This window comes from Eupeodes corollae, chromosome 1, assembly GCF_945859685.1.
Source record: "Eupeodes corollae chromosome 1, idEupCoro1.1, whole genome shotgun sequence".
Classification (NCBI taxonomy): Eukaryota; Metazoa; Arthropoda; class Insecta; order Diptera; family Syrphidae; genus Eupeodes; species Eupeodes corollae.
This window is the reverse complement of record NC_079147.1, coordinates 152,805,439-152,825,542: the sequence shown is the minus strand read 5'-3', so window position 1 is coordinate 152,825,542 and position 20,104 is coordinate 152,805,439. Positions and strand designations below refer to the sequence as shown.

Genomic DNA, 20,104 nt, shown 5'->3' with positions numbered 1-20,104 from the left:
CGTTTCCATGTCCTTGAAAGAAGGGAAGTTAGTGCAATTGGACATTAGTTGGAGGGGGAGGAGGAGTCGCTTTTTTTATGGACAGGCTGGTCATATGCTGTTTTTCATCCACTCGGAAAGAGACCTGTAGAATAGGACAGATTGAAAAGCTTACTCAGTGGTTTTGACAGCGTTGAAGAATCCGGGCCAGCGGATTTGTGATTGTCAAGATCTTGCAAGCAACTTAACGAGTTAGGATTCGTCCAATAGAATCGTTTACGCTTCGAGTGCAAAAGGAGTCATGTCATTCATTGGCGGCATCGAATTAACAGCAAACATCTACATACAAGGAATAAAAGACACGTGCAACGTTTTAACTTGTTATTTAAATAAATTCCTTTTTGTCATTAAAAAATACATTTTACACCAATAATAATTAGACATAAACATATTAGGCATTAGGATTTTATAATACATACGCTTCACCACATCATTTTGGTTATTTAAATTAAAATATAAAAACAATAGTATGTCTCTAACAAAAATCTTTTCAATAAGATTCACGTGAATTTGAATAAAACTTTGTCAGTGCTCAAAAAATTCAGAATTTCATAACTCAATGAGGACCAGATTCAAAATACATGACATATTTTGCCTACTGTATACATTAATCGGGTGTTTTTGCAAATTAATACTCAAATTTTTCAATCCACAAACATTTGTACAACTCTGTGTTCTTATGGTAGGAGAGTCTACAAGCAGGATCTTGTAGTAATTATGCAGTCCCACGAGCACTTGTGAATTAAAGAACACAGGTTTTATTATAACTTATTTTTTAAAAAATCTTAACAATAATTGATTATATATGTATGAATTAATTTTGTCTACAACATATTCTACAAACAATAAATCCATGAACAAAAAATATTAACAAATGGAATGTTGTTTCTCTTATATTACCAAATTCTAGAATTTAATGTTTACTTTAATTTTTATAAAATAAAAGCTTGTAACCGACTAATTTCAAATCTATCAATATTAAAGGTTTTGTTAAATAGCTTATTCAAGCCCTCTTCCTTCCATTTTACTTTTTAGGCTCTAGTTTTTGTTTGAAATTAAATTTACTCTTAAGTCTAATCCAAAATGTTTACATAAATACTCTCTTGGCTCTTAAACATGTGCGCTTAGGAACGTACGTTAAATTAATATACGATTATGTAAAAAAAAATACTGAAACCTTTAACTAAAAAAACTTTCGAGCCTCTTTGAAAGAAAATAATTTTTTTTTTTTAAAGCACCCTAAAATATTATTAAAATTTAAATACGCATTTCTGAATTATTACAGAAGTTTCATTAACCAAAAATATGTTAATTTCGAGGGCAATTGAATTACAAGTTGTCTAATTCTATTAGAGACTATAAATGAACACAAACCGAACATAATCCACACGTAAGCAGGAATGCGCGCAATTAGTTTTTTCTTATTATACTACAATTTGGATGGCAACCTTTCAAGAGTATCTTGGTAGAGTTTGGTAAAAGGTAATAGCTCACAATAGTTGAGCAAAAGTGATTTTAAATGCTGAAGATTTTGTGGGATTTTATGAAATGTTGTAGTGTCTTTTGTTTTTCGAAGGCAACCGCCTTGCACAAACGATTGAAGGGCTATATTTAAATTATCCAGTGCTAAACAATATGGATGAACGTTCTGATGACTTTTTGCTATTAGAAGTTCTTCTACTCGTTTTTGAGTTTGTAAAATTGCTTCTTTGGCTGTGAATTCATCATTAGGAAGCTAAAAACCAAAAGAAAGACAAGTATTTAAGAAACAAATTAAAATTCAATTAGAACAACTTTGTTAAAATTACCTCCGTAATAGCTACAGCTAGTTGATAGTATATACAAAGGAATGGTGATATGGCACTAAGCAAAAGCTTGGATACATCATTTGACAGAAATTCCATGCCATTAAATACACCAAAACTCCTTAGAACATCGAGAATGTGAGAGACACTCTGCAAAATTATATTATATGTCATTTTATTCACAAATTACCCACAGATAAACTTACGTTTTCGTTTTTATTTGATTCGAAGATGAATTCTTGGTTGAATATCTTACACAACTCATTAAATTTGTCTTCAAGTTGATCTGCAGGTAAAAGATCTCGATATCCATTTGCATTCAACTTCATCGCTGCTAAGACAACAAATGAAGGCTTAGCCAACCAAAACATACAGGGATTAATATAAAGTTGAATGTGCAAAGCAGGAACCGCTATCGTCATGGTGTTTTGTGCTAACATATGGCCTTTCAGCTTTTTCAGTTCAATATTTTTCATATCGACTCCCGTCGATGGTGTGTACTTTAAATTGGCTTTTTCGAATGTAACAACGTTAGAGTGTATTTCAACAGTCTTAATTATTTCTGGCTTGATAGCATTATTATTGGTAGCCACATGGGCTCCCAGCTTTTCGAACAGAGTTTTTAGTAATACGACATCTCTTGAGAGCTCATCTATGTTTAAAGGTCGCTGGCAATTTAAGCTGTACGTGTATAAGACAGCAATCATATTAAAAGTTGTTATCACCACTCTTCGTTGCTGCTGATAAACAACCTAAGATTGTATTTTGTTATTATTGGTTTGATATTTATTAAAAAATTCTTCAACTCACTTCACTGGCTAACTTTTTGATCATCAAAACTTCGTCCATATTGAGCTTTTGCAAATGGCTAGGTATACTTGCTCTCCGAATTCGTTCTGGTCCAAAAGAACCAAAGAACTCTTTGACAGATATTGGATTTCCAACATCCATGTACATTCGTCCGAAACGCTCATCGATTATTTTAAGTGCTTTGAAAAATCCTTTAGTTGTCTCCTTTGGCTTAGGCACACCCAATAATTCATAAACAAATAGCTGTTCTTCTAGTACGCGTTCATAAGACACACTTACGGGAACTATTGTTATATCAGAAACTTCACCAGTGAAATATGGCATAAGAGCCATTGATAGGAGACCAACTTTGGGGACGAGAGCTTTGAAATTTCTACTTCTTGTGCCTTCGATGAAGAACTCGGTACCGATGTGATAGGAAGCAACAAGAGCATACATGTACTCACGAAAAACATCCCAATAAAGCTCGTCTCCAGAAAATGAGCGTCGCATGAAAAATGCACCGGTTTTGCGAAGCATTTTCCCCATACCAAACATTGCATGGAAATCTGAAAGAAAAATAATTAAACATCGTTTTCATTATTATAAATATTTTTTTTAATTAGTCTCAATCTTAAACGTAGGGGAATTATGACTAACCTTATCATGTTTAAACACAGGTTTGGTTTTAAAATTCTTAAAATAAGAATGGAAGGGGATATAGAGGGTAAAGCGTTCCATATTCTTAATGTGCGGTTGAAAAAAGAATTTCTATACTCGACAGTACGTCTGAAATAGAGTAAGGCTAAATGGATGTGCATTCATTATGTGAAGCAGATCTTATTTTTCAAAAAATAATAATTTTAATTTCGCAGAGACTGTTTTCAATCTCAGAGAGATTTTTTAGGAATCCAATGAATGTTTGTTTCGTAAAATTTTCGATTTCCTACATTTTAAAATATAAACAATTTGTTTTTAATTGAAATACATCAGTTTCGAGTCAAAAACAACAATACCTGCCTTTGAACCGGCTTCTAGGAAACCTGACATTAACGCGCTTAGGAAATAAAAATAAGTTAGAGCTTTTACTCTTACTGCCTTTGGAAGATCGCATTGTTTTTGTTAGACATGATTTGTGTTCATGTATAAATATGTCGAATACGGCAAAGCTTTAGGCCTGATACTTTTAACCCGATCTAGCCTAAAACTATTCATTGCCTAAGGCATCATATTAGTTGCGCTGGAGCAATGTCACTACCGAGGAAGCTTTCTGTCTTTAAATGGGTTTTTTGACACGAAAAATTAGCACATAAAACAATATGGTTAGACATTTTCAGATATGACAATAAAATGATTGCATATTTATTATTATTATTTTATTACCATTTAATGAATTACAAGATAATACAATTTAAAGCACTATCTCTAGGACTATCAGCTAAAAATATAAATAAAAGAGTTTACACGAATTGAGAAAAAGTTAAATAAGTTTATCTATATTTAATGTTTTTAATATTTTATAGGCTAATTTTATATTTTCTTCAGATGGATTTTTCATAATATTTAGGATAGATTTGTTTTTAATAAATTTAGGAAGAATATTATTGTTGATTGAGATACAGTTGAAGAGTAGATAGTGGATGGTGAGTATTTCTCTGTTGTTGCAGAAGTGGCATATTGGTGGATCTTTTTTCTCGATTGCGTATTTATTGGTGTCAGAGGTAAGTAAAAAGTCAAGAGTATTTTGTGCTCGACCATTAATGTCCAATATACGTGTGGGTTCTTTGACAAGTTGAGTACGGTTGTTAAAATAACAGAATACATTCGTTCCAAGTGTTGTTTGGCCTCAATCGAAAAGCCAAGCTGAATTTTGAACGTGGAAATCCCCCGTCATAAAAATTTCAGTGTGTAAATAAAAGGAAACAATTCCTTGAATGGAATCGGGCAAAAAATCAAATTTCTGCTCAGCTATAGTGAATGATGTGGTTATTTACGGATAGTTCCAACCAAACGTACGTTGGTGCCGTGATTATATTTTTTAAAGTGTGGTTTAAACTGATAAGCAACATTATTAGTAATATACATACATTTTAAGACTATGGTGCGAGGAGAATGATGGCACCCATGAATAAGAATTTCAGCAGGATCAGAATTCTCACCTACCTGGATTTTAGTCTGTGCAAGTTAATGTTTTTTACCGAAACGGCCAGAACCTGTCCCATTTTAAACACTTTCCAAACCTTCAATGGCTCCCACCTACTGGACACATGAAATACAAATTTCTGCTATGCATTTTCTTTGTAAAACTTTAAAAACATTGTATGCAAATCTTTAAAAAAAAAAAAAACGAAACTACAATTTAAGTCATAAACCAGCAAATTAATGCTAAGAATCAAAACAACTCTTCAATTTAACATCTTACGAACACTTAATATTTAGGACTTAGTTGCGCATGCAAATGACTTCCTCGAGGCGTTTAATTCCATCTTATTCCTAATATACACAGTTAATAAATCACTATACATTGTATATCAATGCTGCCTCCTACCGTTAAAGCGTAACCCACTCACAATGCCGCTATCCATGAGCGGCACTTGCTTCCAGGAAACTAATCAACTTTCAGTACTCGGTATGTGTATCACAGATCACCTCTTATGGAATGATCACATATTCGATATGCTTAGGATTTTTCCGACGAAAACTTGAATATAACTTGCATATTTGGCTGGTGCCCCTAAAACAAGCTTAAGTATTTTGGACAGGATCCAAAAAAGAGCTTTGAAAATGAAAGGCGATAGAACTATAACCGAATCAATTACGTCACTTGATCACCGCCGCAATCTTTCATGCCTTTCGTTGTTTTACCGATGTTTGTATAAACAGTGTTCTGTCGAATTAGCCAGTTGCTTAACCCCCTCCCCCCTCAAACAATTCAGCAGTAATACTCGTACTTCTAGGAATGCACATCAGTTTAATCTTGAGCTCAATTTCGGACGTACTGTCAAGTATAAAATAAGTAAATTGGTTGGCGCAACAATCCGTTGAGAGCTAGAGCCTAGTGACTTACAACTCTCAACCATTCCTGTGTGTGATAATGATGTCAGGAATGGAGAATATGGAATGCTTTACCCAGCTCTGTTTTTCCCTATCATTTTGATATTCAAAACTTTAAGACCAATGTGCATCGGTAAAGCTCGCACTGTGTTTAAACTTTAAACATGTTAAAGGTATTAATAACTCCTTGAGTGCCCGTTTATTATAAAAAAAATATATATGTATCTCCTTACAATTTAAAACAAGTTTTCTAAACGTACGCTATGGAATCTAAATGTTATTGTTGGTTAGAAAAACAGAACTTTTTCAAAAATCTGTAATTAACGGTTGCAAATATTTTTATTTTGTTCATTATTAAAAGTACTTTATGTATATGCATTTAAGTGGGTTCTCTTTATAATATACATACTTATAAACATACAAACGGTGCTCACTCTTTTTGAGATTGGCATTAATTTAAAGTGGCACGTTCTGATAACAAAATTTAACTTGTGATTTTTTATCTAACGGTTTTTCATTTACATCAAGATTGGAAGAATATTCTGTGGAGCGATGAGAAGAAAGTGGTACCATTTCTATCTAAGGGATTAAAATGATAGGGTTGGGGGAGTCGACTGAAATTGAGTCCCTCATTCCGCCTTCTCAATTATTGTCGCGTGTTCCAAGCGGAAACTTTGGCGATAAAAAAGTCTTGTCCTGGTTTAAAAAAAAAAGAGATTTCAAAATCTGATATCCGAATTTTCTAAGATAGTGAGACCGAAATTAAATTTCTGGAATCAGTCTCTACAAACTCTATAACAGTCCATAATTGCCTATCGTCTCTGAGACGACACAACAGTTTTGATGGGTGCCGGGCCATAGATACAATACAATGCTGGCATACCAATCACTACATGTAAACTATAAGTAATGCAAGACGCTATGAAGAAGTCAAAAATTAGGTTGAATAACATCACCAAGTGGCAGTTCACGAAACAAATCAGGCCTACACTAGATTTAAATTGCTTAAGGTGCTTGCTATCTTGCTATCTCTAAGCAGATAAGCTCGATAATCGGTGTCATAAACGGGAACTCTCTAATAGGAAAGCACGCCACGCGGCTTAGTGTATTTTCAAATGATTTTTGCAGAAGCTGTTTGGATGAGGAAGAGGAAAAAACTAGGAGAATTCTTCTATAACGATCGGAACAATCCCAATCGTATTAACATAATCAGCCTTTTGAGTGTCGTAAGGGACTCAAAATGATTTCAATGAACTAAGAAGAACCATTTAATATGTCCTAATCCATCACGGAGAGCCATTAACTTAATCTGTATCTACATGTCATCGGTCAAAAGTTACGTTATCTTAAGATGAAAAAGAAATACCACAGGCTGTGGTGTACCAACAGAATAATGAAAAAGTTATGCGCTATGGAGTGGCCCGATTAATCAAATGGTTATGTCGCAACATGTCGCATACAATTATTAATATTGTTACATGCAACTCATTATAGTTTTTCTTACTTTTTGCAGTACAATGAACATCCATAAATTTTAAAAGTAATTTTAACTGTGACAAAAGTAACGGTAAAAAAAGAAAAATAACTTTTGTTTGTTATTATAAATAAAATAATTTTACAAAACCTACATAAACAAAAATACAGTGCCGCTCACTTGAATAGCACCCCCCCTTTAATTCGAGTTTAAAGCTCAATATCTCTAAAACAAGTTATGAAAATGACTCTTTTTTTTCTTTTAAACCAAGTTTATTAAGTTCTGTAAAAAAAGGGAAAGAATGGAATGTATATTTACAGTGGTTATTTTTATATACATTTTAAAGTGATGTGACTCAAAAAATTTGAATCAAATTTTAGCTCACTTGAATAGCACCTCTTCATTCAAAATTAATTTATTAATATTTTCAAACTTTTAAACAAATTTAAATTATAAGGAACACAATTATTAACATTAATTTTATGAATAAAAACAAAAATTAGTAATGGGTGGTCCCGCCTTGATTATAAATAACCTCATACATCCTGTTCGGTAGGGAATCATACAAGTTTTTGATATAGGACAGTGAAATCGAGGCCCAGCTACACTTAATGACTTCTTTTAGCTCATCTTTACTACCATATTGTTTCCCAGATTCATATACTTTTCGAGTAAGCCACCCCCAAACATTTTCGATAATGTTTAGGTCTGGCGAATATGTTGGCCAATATAACAATGAGACATTTTGGCGCTCTAGAAATAGTTTTACTACTCTGGCATTGTGGATGGGTGCGTTATCCTGCTGCAATTTCCATGACAAGTCACCAAACAATTCCTTAAGCGAAGGAAAAACCTCCTCGAGTACCTCAATGTATGATTGCGCATTCATACGAGGGGTCAAAAACTGCAACTCCAAAGTTCCATAATAAGTCATGGCTCCCCAAACCATAACACCTCCCACTCGGCTGTGTAAACGATCCAAATGATGTTCCTCTTTCCGCAAATCATGGAAGTAATAGTTAAATCCATCAGGCCCCTCTAAATTACATTTTTTTTCGTCAGAGAAAACAACACGGTACCATTCCTTACTCCATGTCATGTTAGCACGACAGAAACTAAGGCGTTGCTCTTTACGGGACGGGTTAAGCTGTGGTTTTTTCTTAAGCTTTAATCTTTTTAAGTGTGTAGCATTAGAAATTACCCGTTTTACGGTAGATACACTTGCTTTGACACCACTTTTTTCTTTTATTTTGGGGGCAGAATCATGCGAATTTGACGCGAGTCGCAGGATTGCTCTTTTGTCAGCAGCGCTAACGACACTGGACGTTCGGCCTTTCATATTTTTACCATAGCTGGACTCGTTCCGTAAAAATGTGGATATAAATTTGCGGCTTCGTTGCGTTTTTTTAGCTATTTGGTGAATAGACAGGCCACACTCGCGATAAGCTTTAATTTTAGATTTCTCGTTCTCTGCCAATGATTTACCACGACCATTTTGACTGAAATTATCTTAAAATGACTAAAAGAAATGGAAACATATTTTTTAATAACTAGCTGGCTTGTAATCCACACGAAAACTGATAATATATGGGGTGGTGCTATTCAAGTGAACCTAAATAAAACCACGTTTTTCACAGTAGTTTCAATAAAGTTAACAAAAACTATATTTAACGGAACATTTCCAATGTATGAATTCGGTCACAGAGAGAGCAATTTAAGAGATAATTAAAATATAAAAATATTGCAACGGTATACTGACTCAAAGACCCGAATTCTATACAGTTACATATTGCATAGTGGGGGCGCTATTCAAGTGAGCGGCACTGTACAATTGCATCTAACGTTCTTATTTCCTAGCATTTATTTCTTGGTTTGAGCTATTTGGAAAAAAAATTAAAAATGGTAACGACTTTACTAGATTTGTATCAGTTATTTTAATCAATACATTTTATATTTCTAACAATTGAATCTTGTTTGCAGTTAAACAAACTTAAAAAGCTGGCCATACCTTCATTATGTCCTTAATTACTAATCCTATGTTGTAAGCTTCAAACATTTACCCTCTTATCACATTTAAAACTCATATTTGTATAATTAATGTATCTTTTAGTTAAATCTTATTTTGATCTGAAGCACACTTGCTAAATCTTATCGAATATCCGCAAATATTTAAAAAAAAGATAATTTCATTAATGAACAAAAAATGAAGTCAAAAGTCCAAGAAAAACAAATTCGATTTGGTGGGGGGATGGTTCAAAAGTACATTATTCTTGAATTAATTGTTCAAGGTTTAGCTTCAAATGAACAACAAAATAGGTAGGTATATTGTTTGTAGTTGTATAAGATAGGTTAAATTTGAAATGAAAATGAAAACACATAAATGTACTTAGATAATGTAGTACATAGGTAATATTGAACTCTGAATGTTGGGACTATAGCTTACCCATTCCAGCTGCTATGCCAGGTATTTCAATGTTGTAATGAAAGCATATGTACGACATCAAGATGAAATCTAAATAACTCCGATGACTGGGCAAATATAATACTGGATTTTTGCCTAATCCATCTCTTACCCGATTTATGTTCTTCTCATTCACAAATATTCCCGATGTTATCCTTTTGGCTATCGCAGTAATTGCAATTCCACACCATCGAAAAATCACAACACTTCGTTCCAATCCTATTTCATCGAGGATATCTCGAACTTGTCGTTCAACTTCTGAGTGCGATCGTTTTTCGGCTTTTGCATACAAATCTATTATTTTTTGCATTTTTTCACTTCGCAAAACGTGTCGCTTCAAAGTCGAAGGATTTAGGTATTTCTCGAATTCTTGGGCAATCTTTGGATTATAGACTTTTGTCATGTCGGGTTCTTTGCCTTTTTCGAGCATGTTTTGAAAATCATTCATGTAGCTCGAAGATGTTGTATCATCTCGGTTGCTTAAGACTTTTGGGGTAGTCATGTTTTTTATGTGATCAACGTGGGTTGTTGACTTCAAAATGCAATGAATACAGAATTAACAAAACAAACAAACAAACAATAAGACTGTTAGTTAATATATTTAACACAGTTTAGTCAATTGAGGGATAGAATGACAATTAATTAACAGTCAATTTCTCACTTTCTTCTCACTCAGTCACCAAATATTTGTTCAAGTGCTTAATAAAAAATCACCATAAATAAACACACAACACGATTTATAAATATTTATTCTTAATTCGACAAAAAGAAGGTAGGTACTTATTAATAGAAATCAAGACAGACAACAATTAAAGTGGAATGTTTAATTGCAAGTGTTGTAAAATGCTAAGTGGTGGTTATTTGTTCGTTCAAAACATTGCCTGGCAAACAATTTATTTATTCTAATTCGAGAGGTTTTCGGTTAAATTTTTCATGGAAAAATCATTGAAAGTAGTTTTTATTTATGCAAAAATCCAATCAGCGGCGGAAAGGATTTGATAAGAAATAAAATAAAAAATGTTGTATGTGCAACTTGGTAGTCGTTTTCAGATTGCAGCACGCAGCACTAGCTGTCAAAGAAAGATACAAAAAACATCGAATTTAACGTTAGCACTGCAATTGAATAGGCTAGTTCCGATTTCTGAGACTAGACACACCAAGAAGGTGTTCACATTAAGTGAAAATTTCTGAAATGACTTAAAATCACACTTAAATTTTATATTTTTTGTTGTTAGATTTATATATAAGTTATTAACTCTTAAGGTCACTATTTTTAAATTTGAAAACAAAATATTTATAGGAAATATATTTCGTGATAAACTTCTGAGTCCAGTAGCTTTTTTATTTGAATAGAAGGAGAGCTTGCGTTAAATTCGGTATGTCTGATTTAGTGGTTTATTGCTTATGTTGTTGGACTTATTAATAATCCAAGTTTCCAACCCAGAGTGCCAAAGGCAGCTTGTCCAAAAGGAGGACTATTGTAACACAATCATTTTCTAAGATTTTAAGGAAAATAAATCAACTAAAATGTTAGCGCAAAGTTGTTCCTGTTTTCAGAATACAGCTGTTCAAGAATTAACTAAATACGTTTTTACAAAAAAACGCAGAATAAATACTAATATAACAAAAATAGACAATTTGAAATAAATTATACCATAACTGTGGAGTAAGAAGATTGGATCAAAAGTAAAATATAGCATAGGATGGCTATACTTTCCTGTTAGGCGGGATTGGTATTTTTTATTATAAAAGTGAGTTGTAATACAGAATCAAAGACTGGAAAACAACAACACCTACATTTTTGTGCTATAACATTTCTTAGAGGTAGAAATCCACTCTACCATTAAGTTTAGTACGATTACATAAATTTAGGCTAAAGAACGAATGTCTGTATTTGACAGTACGGCCGAAGTTGGGCTCGAGGGTATACTGATGAGCATTCCCAGAAGCACGAGTATTACGTTTGAACTGTTTAAGGGGAGGAATGCAGATGGCTATGTCTCTAAAGCATAAACATTTCAAAAAACCGTAAAAGAGGGTGAGACTGGAAACCTTACGACGATGTTTGAGCGACGTAAATGCTCTTATGATGGTATTATCACCAATCATACTAAATGCTCTACGTTCAATACTGTTCAAGAGGCTTAAGTAAATTGCAGGAGCACCAGAACGGATATGGTAGTTATACTCAAGCCTTGGACGTACATATAAGTCTTCTAAATAACAGCCAGATCAGAGGGGGAGAAAAACTTCTTGCATCGCCTTAGAAAACCCAAACATCTTGCGGCATTTTTAGTGACATCGCGTATGTGATCGTTCCACAAGTGGTGGTTGGTGGTACAAATACCGAGAATATCGAGATGTCCAGTCTCCTCAATGTGATTTTTCATAATGGAAAATAATTTTTCAATGAAACCCTAGACCAATTTTATGCATTCCAAGAACCCATGTCCGGCTTCGAGTTCTCTTTTAAATTTAATTTCAAAAGCTTTACAAGACCTACAAAGGTCTTTTTGCAAAATATGGTTTAATGTCGAGAAAGACCTACAAACTTGGATTTTAATGAATGTAGCCACAAAATTACTAAGCGTCTGTTATAGTTGTGGCGACTCCACGACATCTATCAATCAAGAAAACAATCTAATCTACCAACCATCCTTAATTTAATAATTCTGTGTTTTTTGTTTGAATGTTGAGAACCCTTGTAAATAGGTTTTAATTTCAAATAAACGAACATTCTAGAAAAGTTAAAGAAACTAACCAGACGTGTATTTTTACTTTGAAGAATCGTGGAAATATAAACATCCAATTTAAAAACAAAATAATGGTTCTAATGGGGGTATTTTTTTAAAGAATACAGAAACACATTATTATGTTATTGGACTCAACCAATTTAAAATACAAGAAGCTGTAGGGAAACTTTCAAAAAAATGTATCGATTTTCAGAAAGTCGATCCAACCAATGGTTTAAGCTGTAGGGGCGATGAAAGATAGAAAGATAGCCGGGCAGTATCGCGGAAAACACTTTTTCAACTTATTTACCATCGTAATGTTGTGCTTGATTAAAATCTCGAATTTAAATTTTTTTACTAATGGATTTCATTTAGCTCCTAACTTGATTTGGTCCACTATTTTCACTACTTCAGGTCGTGGAGGTGCTTTTGGCGAAGCGTATGACATCTTTAAAAAAAAAATAACATCACCATCGAACAAAATTTTCTGAAAAAATATCCAACTTGCCATTATTTTCAAAGACAAAATCTTCTAATGGTCAATTTTTCTTGCCAAAATCTCCAAAAAATTATACAAATCCCAAATTTCCCGCCACTTTATCGATACTGTTTTTCTTGCTATTCTTTAACAGTGATAAACAAGGTTTTGTAAGTTGTAATGAATCTATGCTTTCCTTATAAATGCTCTTTTTTCAAATTTGACTTTAAAACCACTCTATCATCTCTTCTTTTAAAAGTAGATGAAAGCCAGTATACTGCCACTATTTTATAATAGTCTTTAGTTTCTTTGCCAAAACAAAAAGCTTGATGAGACCTAGAAACAAGACACAGCCTTTTAAAATTAAATAATTTGTTTTCCACCAAACAGGAAAAGAAGTATAGTTAAATAGATTGAATCACTTTTATGAAGGATTTTCTATAATGATATGATTGACTAGCAGTCCATGTCTAGTTTTCAATGAGCTACTCTATAATGTAAGAAATAGTTGCGGACAACTAGCTCAACTAATAAATCGCAGCTTTGAAATGTGTGACAGCCGAACAGACCTAATCATAACTGCGATGTTTAATTTCAAACTCGCTAATTCAGCATTTTCTATGTTTCTTGATCAACATTTACTGACATCTGCGAAATACGAATTAACTGTCAGAATTTTCAACTTCCCTTCCTTGAAAATAAAAATGCCTTTGCCTGCCTTATGAGAATCAAAATAAACATGTTGTGGAGTCGAAGTATTTTCCTTGCGAATAAAAAACAAATAAACGTCCTTACTCGTTTTTTAAGTGCATCAAAAGTCGACGAAATACACGTTGTTGAGAATCGAGTGACTGCCGGCTATCTTCAACGACTTTTAGGTATGTACAAAATTTATTTAAGACCTAAAATAAAACTTCAGTGATAACAATGTAATAATTAATCAGGCTCCTCACACAAATATTGGAGTGATGCACTACAAAAGAATACACAACTTTATACGGTCAAACGGGAACAGCTAATTAGTTCAGCTGAAACTCTGAAATCCCTCAACTTTACCGTCAATGATATTCTTGATAAACCCATGATTCTCTATCAAAACACATTAACATTACAAAACCGCTATAACGTACTGAACGAATGTGGCTGTGAAGCGATTTCGCTTAAACTCCTCTTTAAGTTTGTCACCATTATGAATAGAAACATCTCCACTCTAAAGAGTCAACTCTTTCTTCCGTTCGATGTGGACATTCAGGAAAGACTTCGCACTCGATTCACAGATATCGACGTTCATATTGAAACTAAATACAGCGAAGAAATAACACTCAAACTCCTGCGAGAAAAAATACTAAACCAATATCTAAAGCAGCGCCTAGATATGACGGAAAAGGATTTGGAAAAATTGTGGCGAGTTTACACCCGAGTACGACACAGAAGCTTTAGTTCAGTTCAGCAAATGATTCAAATTCTGCTTGATGATTTGAATTTCCCCAAAGAACGTATAGCTAAAAATGCATTTGTTCTATATGGTGATCCAGAAAACGTACGAAAGATGATTCGAATGATTCAGACCATTGATGATCAGGATTTTCGTACGATCTTATTCAAGACCCCAAAGATCCTAATGTCATCAGCAGAAGGTCTAGTCAAAACTATAAACCACATTAAGTCATTTGGCATACACGAAAATGCCATTGTAAAGTGTCTGGAAATACTCACTCTGAGCCCGGACACAGTTCTAGATAGACTTAAGGATCTGCATGATATAGAGGAATTTCAAGTTCTTCGAACAAATCCAAGGATACTTAGATTAGTGCATTATCAGAACAAAGCTCGCATGAGGCTCGATTATTTGAATCAACTTAAAGTGAGATGTGCCTCTTTGCATGTCCTATCGTGTAGTTCAGATGCATTTGTAAAGTAAGTTTTAAATTAACTCGCAATATCTTCTATTCCATTCCTTTCATTTAGATTTGCTCGTGAAGGATCTGACCGCACCAAGGGAAGAGATGTAGTAGTTTTTCTGTCAAATATACTGAAGCAAAATGAGAGTGATATAAGGTCAATTTTGACTCGTCATCCCAACTGGTGCCATGTACCAGTTGTCCAAGTTAAGCAATGTTATGATTATCTTTTGACGAAACACTTCACCAATCAAGATATCTATTCTAATTTATATCTTCTTTTATATCCAATGTGAGTTCCAATCCAAGAATGTTTAAGTCAAAATAAAAGTTAATCCATTTTTCCCCTTAGCAATAGAATAGGGGAAAAAATGACGATGCTCTTCACTGCGGAAAATCTGGAAGATATAAAATTGGACCAGAAAATCACAGAAATCAACCGATCGAAGATACTATCCCTTGTTTTGTATTTAATCGAGAGTGATTATCATTTTACAGGCGATGGCATCTGGACCGAGCAACATAGTTTGCAAGTAGAAAATTTCCATAACCTGCTGCCTGATTTTCCCGAGAGCAATAAAGTTAATCGTTATGGAGTCAAGCCCTCGATAAATAAAACTAGTAAAATATCAGGGGTTGTGTAAATAGTTGGAAATATCAATTATTATTTGTAATGGATTGAGAATAAAGAAATTGTGCATAATATTGAGCACGTTCCTGTACACATATTTTGTTATCGTCAATAATAGAATAGTAAAAACAAGCCTCATTTTGTCAAGTCAATTGGCAGTTTAGCTTTTTGATTCTGTGTCTGTTGGCGTTTCTTGGTGATCAATGGTTATGGCCGAGTGTTTTATGGAGCAAGATTTAAGTTTGTCAAGAATTTCCTTATATGCGGGTGATATAGGCTTTTGAATTACTTCACGATACGTGTAAGTAGAATCGGGATCAAGCTGAATAAGAAATGGCTTAATTAGGAACAATATATTTATAATTGTTTGTATATGATTCAACTTACATTCAAGCTATAAGACATATCTGAATCAAATCCGCGTAGATCACCGCAAACAACAAACGGAATGATTTGTTTGTTGACTTCAGATTCTGTGGCACTGGCAATAAGTTTAACATCGTCTACCATTGGATTAATCATCTGTGGAATGTATCCTTCGGGACACTTATAATTCTGGCACACAACAAAAGCTTCAATGCTTGAATTTCTTGAACTATGAGGTTTGGCAATGGATACAGTTTCGAAAAAAATTCGCAGTTGCGAATAGAGAAGACTTGTGTCTTTTCCACGGAAGATTTTCGCAACGAAATTTCCTCCGGGCATAAGGACATGTGTAGTGATACTAAGTGCGGCTAGTAATAGCTGCGATTGAATGTATTCATCGATGTCATGCAGCCCAGTCACATCTGGAGCACCATCGCATATAACCAGTTGAGCCTTTTTCTCACCGAAATGTTCAATTATAGAATTGGCTGTGCTTAACTTGGTTATATCACCTTGGATTTGTATCACTCCCGGCAATGGAGCCATGGCCTGAAGGTCTACTGCTATAATTTTAACATCATCATTCTTGCGGTCTTCGTAGAGTCGTTTTGAGAGGACCTGACTCCAACTGCCAGGCGCTGCACATAGGTCAACGGCCCTAGTCACATCTTAAGGAAGGAAGAGAATGAGGAAATAAAATAAGTTGAGTTTTGAGGAGATTCTCATTCTACATTTATATGTACCTTTGAGAATATGAAACTTTTCATCGATGTGCAACAATTTAAACGCACTACGTGCTCGCCAGCCTTCTTCTTTGGCAAGACGATAATAGATATCACGCTTGTCCTTGGATGTTTTTCCCATTATTATTTTAATAACTTTATTTTATAAAAAGCTATTAAAATTCTATTTAATTCTGTTGATTTGATTGAAGAAAATCCAGAAGTTTTCACATGGAACTTTTTTTTGTCGTGTTAACAAGTTGACATTTCGATAATGTCAAATTCAAGAATCAATTTGAAGAACTGTTGGATTTATATTTAAGAAGCTAGTTTACATATCTGAGATCTTGGCAGAATCAGTAAAATTCGTAATAAAGGTGCACAGCCTTTTCACATCAAACCCAAAACCGGGTTCTCGGCAAAAAGTTTTCGAAACCCCGAAAATCGTTCTCACCGAAAAGTTACAGGTTTTCATTTGACATTTACCATTTGTGTGTAAAAAGTTTTGTTCTTCTTAAATTATTTGTGAAAATAGATTGAAATTGCTTTTAATAAATAAAAAGAAAGTTGAACAAAATATGAAGATTTTGTTAAACTTTTTTTCATTACCTCACTTGGACTTGGTGTGAAAGGCCTATAAGTCAAAAACAGTATGCCTGTTCTAATGTTGCCGTACCCACAAGATGTAACCCCGTAGAGTCTCCCGATGATAGTACTGGTATCCATTTTTATTTGTTTGATTAGGTCAATTAATTTATTAAGAGCTAGCTGAACGATCTCATATTATAGAACACAAATCTTTTGTTGAAAGCTAAGTTCTCTAATTTGAGCTTAAAACGAAAAACAACAATAAAGACTGAATAAGATTTAAATATTATGTGCAAAAAGGGAAAAATACACATATATGGTAGCGACATCTATCTACAAAAAATCGTACGAATATTGTCTTTAGTATTTTACAATTATGTGTCATTATCTGTCAAAAAAACGTGTTCACCAAAAAAATTCGAGAGACTTCTTTCATTCAAGTGTTTTAACTTTATTTACATGTTTAGTGTTTATAAATAATGAAAGTTAAGACTGTTTTAGCTTTTCACTTTTCTTTTATAGAGATGAGAGATATAAACTCCCAGTCTGTTGGTAAAAGACAATAGATTTTTCACTTTTGCACTTTCTGAAGTTGAATGTAGTTAAGCCTTAAAGCTAATCAGAACAATATTGTAAAAATATCACAAACAGGGCTAAAATCAAATTCCCCGAAAGTAGTAGATTCTTTTTTTTTTGTTTAATGATCTGCAAAAGGAAACAGAGCTAACAATTTTGACAGCCGTAAAGACGCACGTGTGAAAATAGTTTTTTAACAAGATTTATCCTGATCCTCTTCGTAAATAATACAAAGTTTCACATACAAAAATCATGTCTTTAATGAGAATAAGGTAAGGATTTTCATAATTTCTAGATTTAATATCAATAAAAACTTAAACAAATATTTTTTCACAAAGAAAACCAAAAACTCGCAAGGGTAAAAAGATTCTTTTGGCAAGAGAGCCCCAAATAATTGAGGCTACTCGCAACATGCTCTTTGTTGATGGACGAAAATGTACTGGCGATGTTAAATTAGCAATGAAGGATTTACATCAACTTAAGAAGCCCTTGGTTAAGGTTCTGAATCGAAACAATGACATTACTCCTTTTGAAGATCCTTCTTCCTTGGAATTGTAAGTTATAGAATTATTTTTTGTCTATATAATCGTGAAATTGTTAATTAGAAATATTTTTCCTTAAAGTTTAACAATGAAAAACGATTGTGCACTTTTTGTGTTCGGATCAACATCAAAGAAACGTCCAAACAACTTGATACTAGGTCGTATCTTCGAAAACGAAGTCCTTGATATGATCGAATTGGGTATCAAACAGTACATGTCTATGTCTGAGTTCAAAAACGATAAAATTGGAACGTGCGTTAAACCATGCTTGGTATTTAATGGTCCAAAATGGAATCAAACAGACGAGTTACGGCGACTAAGGAGTCTGCTGACTGATACTTTCCAAAAAGATAAAGTAGAAGCAATTCGCTTGCAAGGCATTGAGCATGTTATGAGTTTCACATGCACAGAAGATCTTACAATACTTTTGAGGTCCTATAAGATCTTGCTAAAGAAATCTGGACAAAAAACACCACGCATTGAACTGACTGAAATTGGACCATCGGCTGATTTTTCTATTCGTCGTACCAGAATTGCCTCCGAGGACTTATACAAACAGGCCAGGAAACAGCCAAAACAACTTAAGGTTACAAAGAAGAAGAATATCGCAACAGATGGTTTGGGTAATACCCGAGGACGAGTGCATCTTGGTCGTCAAAACGTAACCAAGATTCAAACACGAAGAGTGAAGGGTCTCAAGAAGACTGCCGAAGAGAGAAAAGCTGACCGGCTGAAGAAAAAGGTTGCTGCAAAAGCTAAAGCCACACAATCCGCGGAAGAATAATAGAAATAGTTAAGATAAGGTAACAGGAGATGAGATGATTAATGTAGAATAAAATTTTTATACAGTTGAGTATAAATTTATTTTCGTATTATATCATTTATAATTTGCAGTAGCCATGTTGCTATCCGACGGATACAAGGGTGGGCGCAATCCTCCGAGGGTAAACATTATAAAAGTCCTTCCAACTTTATAATATTTACTTCCCCAACTCGTGTACTAATTCGGGTCACCATTTTTGTCTTTAAATTTTGCTTTAGTACTCGGCATGAATTCGTAACTCCGTCCAGTACAGCCAGCGGGGAGATTTATGCATCAATTGAAAGGTGGGTTGATGATCTGTATTATGTGAAAATCGCATCTTGTTTGGGGGCTTAGTTAAGGAAATAGTGCAATGGAAAGATAATTTGTGATGAGCTGGGTCGAAATTCTGTAATTTTACTTTTTGACGAATTTTTCGGAAACGAGAGATCGTAGAACATTTTGGTTTGCAGTTGTGGGTAGAGCATTCAAATACCTTTCTTTTGATGTGTATTTTGATTGGGTGGGAAATAGTTTTGAAAATACTACTTTTTTTGGCAAGGGGTTAGCCCACGATTTTCTCGAGAAACTGTAAGAGACATTTTTGAGATTTATGCATCAATTGAAAGGTGGGTCGATGCTCTGTATTTTAGTGAAAACCGCATCATGTTTGGAGGCTTGGTTGAGGAAATAGAGCAATCGAAAGATAATTTGTGATGAGCTGGGTCGAAATTCTGTAATTTTACTTTTTGACGAATTTTTCGGAAACGAGAGATCGTAGAACATTTTGGTTTGCAGTTGTGGGTAGAGCATTCAAATACCTTTCTTTTGATGTGTATTTTGATTGGGTGGGAAATAGTTTTGAAAATACTACTTTTTTTCGGCAAGGGGTTAGCCCAAGATTTTCTCGAGAAACTGTAAAAGACATTTTCGAGATTTATGCATCAATCGAAAGGTGGGTCGATGCTCTGTATTTTAGTGAAAACCGCATCATATTTGAAGGCTTGGTTGAGGAAATAGAGCAATGGAAAGATTATTTGTGATGAGCTGGGAAAGGGACGAAATTCAGTAATTTTACTTTTTGACGAATTTTTCGGAAACGAGAGATCGTAGAACATTTTGGTTTGCAGTTGTGGGTAGAGCA

The 20,104-nt window shown here is 34.0% G+C and overlaps 4 protein-coding genes across 4 annotated transcripts; 2 read left to right on the top strand and 2 right to left on the bottom strand.

Moving 5' to 3' along the window:
- Positions 1 to 346: 346 nt before the first annotated feature.
- Positions 347 to 10,671, bottom strand: LOC129940455 (dihydroxyacetone phosphate acyltransferase). Its single transcript, XM_056048802.1, has 5 exons — positions 9,605 to 10,671; positions 2,655 to 3,202; positions 2,051 to 2,596; positions 1,848 to 1,994; positions 347 to 1,774 (listed from the first exon to the last, which is right to left on the bottom strand). The coding sequence occupies exons 1-5, from the start codon at positions 10,122 to 10,124 to the stop codon at positions 1,469 to 1,471; spliced, it is 2,067 nt and encodes a 688-aa protein (XP_055904777.1). The 5' UTR covers positions 10,125 to 10,671; the 3' UTR covers positions 347 to 1,468.
- A 2,813-nt stretch (positions 10,672 to 13,484) lies between these two features.
- LOC129939336 (transcription termination factor 5, mitochondrial) lies at positions 13,485 to 15,455 on the top strand. The gene is made up of 4 exons (XM_056047312.1): positions 13,485 to 13,710; positions 13,777 to 14,749; positions 14,801 to 15,025; positions 15,086 to 15,455. Exons 1-4 carry the CDS (start codon positions 13,554 to 13,556, stop codon positions 15,375 to 15,377), a joined length of 1,647 nt encoding a protein of 548 aa, XP_055903287.1. The 5' UTR covers positions 13,485 to 13,553; the 3' UTR covers positions 15,378 to 15,455.
- On the bottom strand, positions 15,363 to 16,733 carry LOC129939338 (putative tRNA (cytidine(32)/guanosine(34)-2'-O)-methyltransferase 1). Its single transcript, XM_056047315.1, has 3 exons — positions 16,474 to 16,733; positions 15,752 to 16,398; positions 15,363 to 15,686 (listed from the first exon to the last, which is right to left on the bottom strand). Exons 1-3 carry the CDS (start codon positions 16,592 to 16,594, stop codon positions 15,525 to 15,527), a joined length of 930 nt encoding a protein of 309 aa, XP_055903290.1. The 5' UTR covers positions 16,595 to 16,733; the 3' UTR covers positions 15,363 to 15,524.
- Positions 16,734 to 17,756: 1,023 nt separating this feature from the next.
- Positions 17,757 to 19,022, top strand: LOC129939337 (ribosome production factor 2 homolog). The gene is made up of 3 exons (XM_056047313.1): positions 17,757 to 17,888; positions 17,955 to 18,170; positions 18,240 to 19,022. Exons 1-3 carry the CDS (start codon positions 17,869 to 17,871, stop codon positions 18,940 to 18,942), a joined length of 939 nt encoding a protein of 312 aa, XP_055903288.1. The 5' UTR covers positions 17,757 to 17,868; the 3' UTR covers positions 18,943 to 19,022.
- Positions 19,023 to 20,104: the final 1,082 nt, after the last annotated feature.

Coding starts and splice junctions, on each gene's coding strand:
- LOC129939336 (XM_056047312.1), top strand. CDS start 13,554: ATGAGAATCAAAATAAACATGTTGTGGAGTCGAAGTATTTTCCTTGCG. Junction 13,711..13,776: donor CTATCTTCAACGACTTTTAG/GTATGTACAAAA, acceptor ATAATTAATCAG/GCTCCTCACACAAATATTGG. Junction 15,026..15,085: donor TATCTTCTTTTATATCCAAT/GTGAGTTCCAAT, acceptor TTTTCCCCTTAG/CAATAGAATAGGGGAAAAAA.
- LOC129939337 (XM_056047313.1), top strand. CDS start 17,869: ATGTCTTTAATGAGAATAAG. Junction 17,889..17,954: donor ATGTCTTTAATGAGAATAAG/GTAAGGATTTTC, acceptor TTTTTCACAAAG/AAAACCAAAAACTCGCAAGG. Junction 18,171..18,239: donor GATCCTTCTTCCTTGGAATT/GTAAGTTATAGA, acceptor TTTTCCTTAAAG/TTTAACAATGAAAAACGATT.
- LOC129940455 (XM_056048802.1), bottom strand. CDS start 10,124: ATGACTACCCCAAAAGTCTTAAGCAACCGAGATGATACAACATCTTCG. Junction 3,203..9,604: donor TGGCATAGCAGCTGGAATGG/GTAAGCTATAGT, acceptor TTTTTCTTTCAG/ATTTCCATGCAATGTTTGGT. Junction 1,995..2,050: donor AATCAAATAAAAACGAAAAC/GTAAGTTTATCT, acceptor ATAATTTTGCAG/AGTGTCTCTCACATTCTCGA.
- LOC129939338 (XM_056047315.1), bottom strand. CDS start 16,594: ATGGGAAAAACATCCAAGGACAAGCGTGATATCTATTATCGTCTTGCC. Junction 16,399..16,473: donor AAAGTTTCATATTCTCAAAG/GTACATATAAAT, acceptor TCCTTCCTTAAG/ATGTGACTAGGGCCGTTGAC. Junction 15,687..15,751: donor ATATGTCTTATAGCTTGAAT/GTAAGTTGAATC, acceptor TTTCTTATTCAG/CTTGATCCCGATTCTACTTA.